This window comes from Gobius niger, assembly GCF_951799975.1.
Source record: "Gobius niger genome assembly, chromosome: 7".
In the NCBI taxonomy this organism is placed as follows: Eukaryota; Metazoa; Chordata; class Actinopteri; order Gobiiformes; family Gobiidae; genus Gobius; species Gobius niger.
In genome coordinates, this window is record NC_136858.1 from 28,224,700 (window position 1) to 28,233,506 (window position 8,807).

At 41.5% G+C, this 8,807-nt stretch overlaps 1 protein-coding gene across 2 annotated transcripts in view; it reads right to left on the minus strand.

The window, feature by feature from the left end:
* egln1a (egl-9 family hypoxia-inducible factor 1a) overlaps nt 1-6,823 on the minus strand; it is a 28,759-nt gene extending 21,936 nt beyond the window's left edge. Inside the window, exon 1 of one of the 2 annotated variants that reach the window (XM_079559791.1) lies at nt 5,654-6,823. In XM_079559791.1, the coding sequence (XP_079415917.1) occupies nt 5,654-6,424 (771 nt within the window). In that variant the 5' untranslated portion in view covers nt 6,425-6,823. The remainder of the gene's footprint in view (nt 1-5,653) is intronic. The other variant, XM_079559790.1, reaches the window with a different exon arrangement.
* Nucleotides 6,824-8,807: the final 1,984 nt, after the last annotated feature.

Sequence of the window (8,807 nt, forward strand, 5' to 3'; positions counted from 1 at the left end):
GACCAAGATCGTAATTTATAGAGACCGACCAATATATCAGGCCAGTATTTGAGGATTTTACAATATCAGCTATCGGCCGATCGAGCGCTGAAAAAAGACGATTTTTACAGGACTGAAAATGATAGACTTCACGTTGCATTGGAAAGAGCAAGGGCTTTAAAACAAGTCCTCCCACAACTCCCTAGGTTAGAATCAAGTTTGTTAAACACAAGTTTGACTAAACCTCCGTCAATATGGACATGCTGCCTGTCACTTTGAAGTGCAGAATCTGGAGAATTCAATCGCTGAGTTAGTTTTAAACTCCACTCGCAGCTAGTAACAATATGCTAATGCTAACGACAACTAATCAAAGCTGGGACAGAAACTATGATTGGATCACCTCAAGAAATAAAATATAAAATCGGCCAGTGGAGCAGCAAAGTATTTGTTTTTACAGGATTATTATTTATTTCTAAACATTTGGAAAAATCTTCCAAAAATATCGGTCAAAAACATCTGCAGAGCACATCGGCATCGGCCTTTAAAAAACCCATATCGGTCAGCCTCTAAAATTAGATTTTAATCACGATTCATGTGCACTTAGCATCACCTTTAAGTGGCAACAAAAGCTGTGATCTGCTCAGGGTGGAAAAAAATCAGATTTTATAATGTTGAATGTTTATAGCGGGGGTACTCAAGTTCTGCTTGATCGCAATGCAGGCTGAGTCTCCCAAAAATTATATACAAATAGTAGCATTGTGAGATCAATAAAGGATTATCTTGTCCTGGAAAAATATGAAATGGCTTCTAGAACATATGTGAGACTGAACATGACGTCAATGGGGTGGCAAGACCTTTATTCGGGTGCCACCCCTCTAGATGCACCCTTTGGATCTGCTTCCTCTGAAATTTCATACTTTAACACGCTAAAACCCCTTCTCTCTCATATCTTGACGATTTCCCTTCCATGAAAGACATTTACAATAGCTCTGTCCTCGTCCAAGCTCAGAAAATCATTGAGAATCCATTGCATTCTCTAAACGGTGAATATAAACTTCTCCCATCAGAGCACACAGTTTAAAGAGCAACAGATACAAGCTCTTATTTCTCCCGTACTCTGTGTCCCTTTTAAACAAACAACAGGGCAAAGAGCAGTTTAAGGCCGTCTTAACCCTAATGAATTGGATTACATTATTGTTTTGTACTGGCCGGAACTAAAATGTTTCTGTGCTTGTTGCGACGAGACCGGTGTATTGAGTTGAATCCGAATATGAATGGTGTGTGTATGTATGTGTGGCAGTTGTGGGCAATGGGCCCCAGACAAATTTCCCCACTGGGGCAATAAAAGTTTTCAATCAATAAAAACCAAGCGGCAGGAGCAGTGAGTGGTGAAAAGTCTATTTGAGTGCAGAGCTGCATCAAACTTAAAAACCACTGAATCTCTGAATATAATCACCAAAAAAAGCAGATTACGCACTGATCAGACCATGATATATGATATAAAATGGCTATATTTTGGGGCAACTGTGGGTATTCAGAAACTGTATTGATGTTAGCTGCTAACATACTGTCAATTACCTTCAAACTTTGACGATTTAAATCATACTATTCTTTTAGGTTTCATATTAGCCAGACGTCATAGGCATCAGCATGTGTCCACACCTTTTTGTTACGCCTCAAAGCCCAGAGAGCAGAAACAAACATGCACGACTGCCTGCGACTTTCCACAATGTTATCAAGTGAAAAGGGGAAGCGGAGACAATGGCATTAAATAACTATTTGGGCAAAATGGTTTTCCTCTATCTCTCCCAATGCGGACTGGGTTAGCATTGTTTCTGAGGCCTTTGAGCTACTGATACTGGGCGGAAGTCCCATTTTTGTGCAAGTCATGCTGGGTTCGCCTGGTCACAGTCCAGCCCGCGTGAGTGTTTTGCCAAGCACATGGAGGGCAGTAGGTAAAGAAGTCAAGTTCCCGACAAGGGCTTTAGCTTAGCACAGTGGGCAGCTGCATCTACCGTGCAAGTTGTCCGCCGTGCCTGAAAGTGCACACAGGAGAACAAAGCTAAAAATAACATCACAACTGCTCAGAAGTGAAGTAATATTCGTCTCTGCTTAAGCAGACAGAGGGTGAGTCTACGCTACGGTCCCCATTCACAAAACTGTATCCGGGGTTTGTGTATGTTAATGCGTAGGATTAGCCATTTAGTAAACAAACAATTTTGTCCAGACTTGTTTAGCCGTAAATGTTTCTAAACAGGAATGATCCGGGGTGAGGAAGTTATCAAAATAACAAGCAATGAAAGGCAGTAGAAGGAAGATTACAATTTACAGCAAAAGCAGCAGTACACGAGTAATTAGAAGGGCAGTAAACAAATTATATCTCAAAACTACTCAAAATGAAGACTATTGAAATTGTATGGATTTTATTAGCCTCAAAATGTGCAAAGACTGGCGGTAGTACGCAGTATAATATATATATATTAGTCTGCGATACAATAATTGAATGAATCCGGATGTTTACAGGCAGCAGTAGAATTATGGAAAATTGGGATATATTTCAAAACAATTAATAATCTGACCTGCAAATGATGTGATTTGGAACATATTTAATGACCATTTCCAAATAAATTTGATCTAGATGTAATTTAATAATATTTAAGGTCTTTATTCTAGTACAATTTCAGTCAATCCTTTATAAACCGTGTAAATGTATGTGAGAAAGTTAAAGAGATATTTCAGGATTTTTGACATAAGGCCTCATTTCCTAGTTATCCAGAGTATTTTTTAATTAATGGGGTCCTTATATTTGAAGAGTTTAGCGGCGCTAGGCTAGCGCATGTCTATGGTAACACGTAGCCTGCATTAAAAACCTCTTCAAATCATGGGGTAGTCCTCCAAACGTTGCCACGCCTAATATGTAGAAAGCTCCTTTGTGAATTCCACGTGTAGTAATGCTGACCGCAGTTAAACAAACTACTACAGATCAGGTAAACCTAGCAGATCACTTGCTTACAACCAGGAAGCTGGTGCTGCTCAAATACGAGTTATTTTAAATGCAAAATAGTTGTATTTAAAAAATTGCTCAGTCATTACAGACAATTTTATCAGTAGTCTGGTGTTATAAGTGATTTGCCTCAGGTGCACTGTTCTTGGGTCAGACTGTTTTTGATGCAGGCTACTAGTTAACATAGACATGCACTAGCCTAGCACCGCTAAACTCTTCAAATGAGGATTGCATGAATAAAAAATTCAAAAAAATCTCCAGAAATCAACAACACTCTGAATAACTACGAAACAACGCCCTATGTGAAAAATCCTGAAATATCTCTTAAGAGTGATCAACTTGAATTACAAAAGGCAACACTTGTATTGCGAATAAGGGGCAATGGGAGTACTACTACTATTACTTATCAGCCCACACGGTCACCCCTCCCTCCAGGGTCAGTTTCAGCACGAGGCCAGGGTCACACGCCACGCAGAAGCAGAGTAAAAAAACACACCTTCACTCTGCAGGACAGGAGAGAAGCACAACTGACCAACAACACACGTTGTCAATGATTCCGAGTAAACAGACCTTCGCTCTCACTAGAAACCTCCCAAAGCAGTGACTCAAGTTCTTAGAAAAGAGCTGCCCACACTTTCCGCTCACATCCACGGTGAGCCAGCGTGAGTCAGAGCAAAAAAATAGATCTATTTATCAATCAGCGGTGAGGCCTACAGTACATGATAAAATGCTTTCAATGGACATTTGTTTTATCATCCAAAATCCAATTAAAGCTACAGAATTGTATGCTGTCTTTAGACCCGGTTTAGTCTTGATTCAATCTTGGTCCTGCCCTTGTGATGCTTAGAAGGTCAATGCTTGGTGTGAGAAGTTTTAGAACCACTGACAAGACGAGAGCTGATTTCAATGAACACAAAACCAACAAAAGCTATTATATTACTGCTAGGAAATATGATTATTACCTCTAAGCACCACATCTTTTGCTTCACCTATGTTATAAAACAATGCAGGGTCATTTATTGTGGCAAAAGTCAAGCAATAAAGTCAATTCTAGATAATGCGGTTTATCAGAGCTGATTCAACTATTCCAATCCCGTATAGATTAAACATATCTATACAGGAGGCGTATTATCTGCAATAGCACAATATAAAAATGCTTCCTCATCCTTGACCTTGAAAACTACACTCAAAAGGCATGAACACAGAACCCGGCTTTTCACAAACTGTTCCTGTAACTTAAGTTTTTAATGAGAACGAATGTGTTGGTACTTGATGCGGGAACAAGTCAAGCTACAACCAGGACCCGGGACTCGCATAATAGCTGCATTGTTTTTTGATTAAGACATTATCTGGAAATGGGACAAGCCACAGGGAAGAAGAACGTGATGCGTCAATCACATCTTATCCCGTTACCGTGATATCATTTAACAAGTACGTCAAGCCAGAGGACGGGGAGACCGAGAGGGAAAACCGGGTCGTCTGGGTGGCAGTGTTAATTTTGACAGCATATTTTATTTTAGTTTTAGTCTTAGTCCTTTGACTAAAATGTTATTTAATTTTAGTCGAGATTTAGTCAAAAAATACCTTTTCAATTTTAGTTTAGTTTTAGTCGACTAAATTTAAGACTAATTTAGTCGACTTTGCATCTATAATATTAATTAGAATCATATTTAATCGTGTCCCTCTGCCTCATGGAGCTGCTCCACATGAACAAAGCTCAGAGCTGATCCTTTGGTAGTGAATTTACATGATATGAAGCTCTTTCAGACGGTCAATAGAAGTTTGGATGATTTTATTCTCTCCTTTTCATTTTTATTTAGTCTTATTTTAGTCGACTAAAATATCTGGACATTTTAGTCATAGTTTTAGTCTCATGAAAAACTTCTAATTTAGTTTTAGTCCAATTTTAGTCGTCAAAAATAACACTTTGACTAAAATTAAGACTAAATATTTTAGTCGACGAAATTAACACTGCTGGGTGGTCGGTGTGTCCAGAGCGGCTGTGGCACATGAGTCTTTCCAAAACTGAGAGTTGAATGAATGAAAAAGTTGCCCATTTTGAAGTGCTTGCGTGTTTGTAAAAAAAGCACTTTACAAATAGAGTTAAACTGAAACTGCAACACCATTTGAGATGAGTGATTGTTGAATCCAATATCATTTGACTGCAGATATGTAGCCACTTAATAGTCTGAACTATGATTGCCAGCAACTCTTAATATACAGTGGTGGATCTGTGATAAAAACCCCAAAATGTATGTCAACATTGAGTACAGCCACGCTCTCACGAAAAGTAGAGCAAGCCGCAGACAATAACGTTTGAAATCCGTGCATGCGCCACATTACGCACGAGTTAGGCGACTCTATTGAAGTCTGCAAGTGGATTGGTGTCGAAGGAAGCCGACGTGTGTTCACCTTTGACCCTTAAAGCCTTGTCCAATTAGTAAAAAAGGCAAAAGAGGGATCGGCGGGAGACTGGTCTAAAAATCGATAAGGCCGGAGTGTGACTACGGTGTTAAAAACCCACTTAAGGACATTTTGAACTTGACCTCGTGGAGCAGGTGCGCCACTAATCATTCAACCCGGGAGTGAATCTGACCCCACTTTTTTTTTTTTTTGGTGTGTGACGATTTGGGCCCAAAAACTCTGACCCTACTACCTGCAGATACTTACTTTCGTCCTGCCGTTTATCTTGTAGTTTCCCAGTTTCCCCGCACAGTGTCTGATGAGTTCGTCCATGCGGCTCATGAGAAAGCGGATCTTCTCGCAGCCCGGCTCCCTCCCCTCAATCCACGTGATTTTATCCCCTCGGATATCTTTCGTAGAGTCGCTTTTTTGACTCACCAGCTGGCCGTCTGTGAACTTGCCAGTCTTGTGCAGTGCTTTGACGTTGTCCAAAATCCCCATCCCCGTGTCTACACCTAAAAAGTTGTCCTTTACGCACATGCCATGCTTGTCCATGCAGGGGACGATGTAGTCCGCGGCGAGCTTCTTCAGGGACGAGCTGGTCTGCCCGTTAGGCGTGTCGGTGCTGTTGGGTTTATCCTCCCCTACGTCTGATGTTGGGATCTCAGTGGAGTTGGTAGGTAAAGGAGGACTGTCCGCCGTCTCTGGCTGCGCGTCCTGTCCCTGTCCGTCCTCAGTCTTCTCCTCCACCACCTCCTCTTCCACTTCCACCTCCTCCTCCACCACCTCCTCCTCCTCCTCCTCCTCCTCCTCCTCAGCCGCCTGCCTCACCGCCTGCTCGGCTTGCTTCTGCTGCGCCCTGTCCGCCGCCTCCTTGCATGTGAGCTTGTGCTCCTTCCAGTGCTGTTTTTGGTGCTCCTTGCTGCAGTAGAAGGAGTTCCGGCACCTTCCACACTTCAGGAGGTTCTCCATTTTCCCACAAAGTTCACAGTATTGTTTGTCGCGCTCCAGCTCGCTCTGCTGCTGCTGTCGATCCATGTCGGCTGCGGGCGCCGCGCTTTAGCAGCAGACAACTTTGGAAAGGACCCCGCCGCCCGTGCCACGCCGCAGCAAAAGTCAGACTCCGAACAAGGCCATACCGAGACGCGCGCTCCCTCCTCACATCTTGAATCAGTGAAGCGCCAGCCCCGCGACCGGCGTGGACGGCGCATTTTGGGCAGGGCCAAGGTCTTTCCGAGACATTTTTTTTTTTTGTTGCTAGCGGTGGCTCTGAGCGTGAAGCATGGCGCCTATAGCAGTGAACTGAGGGGCTCGACTGTATCCAACCAGCGGCCCGCCCCGTGGTGACGACACGCGCAAGTCCCGCCCCGTGCTGCTTTTAAGGACATCTGCTACAAATGATTACAAATGACTGGAGAAAGGCTGAGGGGAAATGTCACTGTCAGGAATAGCAGCAGCACACGCAGACAGTGGACTCGCACCGATGATCAAATATTTGACCTTCCGACTACCACCAGGACTATACCATGTTAAAAAAGATCTAAAATAGGCCTATATTCGACTAAATTGTGTATAAACACTAGCCTGGCTAACACCAGACTAAAATCACAAGTGATATTTAGTCTGGGGACCACCAATTCATTTTCTCGTAGGAGAGGTGTGGTTTACGATCGTCCATAGTCGTTTATTGGGCGATACGAAAAAAAAAAAAAAAAAGTCTCATGCGTCTGCACGTAGCCCCAGCCAATCGTATCATCGTATGAGATGACGTATGACGTACCCGCTGTAAACTTTTGAGCTAAATTATTTAGAACAAGGTCTAAAGCTTGATCAAAAAATACCATCGTGTCAGCTGCTGTCATGTTGGATCCGTAAATAAACTTTTTTTTAAATTATCCGTAAATAATCTACAAGCTTCCATATATCGAATAGCGCGTCATCGTCTCGCCGTCCCTCCTCGCTCTGTGATTGGTTCCCAAATCCACCGGAGATTTGGCCATGGTCCCCAGGCTGTTGTGCAGTTCGAAATAATTCGAGCGCACACAGCAGCATGGTGTTAGCCAGGTTATATAAACACCTGTTTTGCATGCAATACTAAAGCACTGCGAAAATGAAATGTAATGAAAACAAATGTCGACTAAAATTCCAGCCACTTTATCAACCACTTGCACTATAACTGTAGACCTTGCACTGACAATGCTGACATATTTATAATTTTAGTTTATTTGATAATTTACTGTGTGCATTTTTTGTGCCCCCTAAAGTTTTTGTAGTCATTGTATTGCTGGGTTTCAGGTACATCACAGCGTTCGAAAGGCCTATAATATTATATAAAGGTCAAATGAATTCGTTTTTTTTTTTGGTCTTGTACAGAGAGATCTTGGACCCAGTGACTGATATGAATGATCATTTATGTAATTCATGCATTTCCTTTTTTGGATACGACTTGTGAAAGCTGTTAATTGGAAAAACTGGCTCCAGCCCCCCATATGGTAGTGAGACATCATCACATTCTAGAACCTGAAAACAACCAATATAAGACACCTCTATTTAAGCCTACTATTAATTGTTTGCACATTTCCCTGTCTATTTGTGTTTTCTTGAGATCTGAATGTAACAAGTGAATTTCTCCATTGTGAGATCAATAGAGGCTGATCTCTTATCTTATCTTAAAACACCTAGTATGAATGTTACACTAAAGCAGTGCGAAAATGAAATCATGATGAAAATAAATGTCGACTAAAATTCCAGATGACCCAGAGCACCACCGTAAGACTTCCATGTAGCCTATACCACCAGTGAGCCATGCAGTGACCACACTTTGAGAACCATGACAATCCTATTTGTTGATTGAGAGATAGAGGTCAAACAGCAGTTTAACAAGTGCAACGTCAATAGTGGAGTCAGAAGTCATGGCATGGTTGAGGACAGTGGCAGGGAATTTTGGTAGCAAACATTTAGAAAGTGTGTCTGTTTCATTACATTACACACATGATGATTCCTGATGATTACAATAAACATACACAACTTTTACATTATATATGATGTTAATGTAATTGTAGTAAAATCAATGCTTGATTTGAAAATGTTTACCTCACATCTGGGAACACAAGTAGGCAATGTTTATGAAATGTTTAGAAAAGAAAAAAAATACACTACAGAAACATCTTGCACTGGCAGTTTACTTTCTAAGCACATTGTCATATTCCTACATACTAGCTAAGTAGAACATTTATTTTACAGGCCTCAGAAGTTGATGGAGCCATCAATACACTTGTGCATCCCATCTTACAGCAGAACAGGCCATGTAGCATATAAGTATAGGCCATGTAGCCTTCATTAAAGGGCGTGTATTCTGGATAATCATACATCCATCCTATAGTTTTCTATATCTTTCTCCTAAATAACCATTTATTCCCAC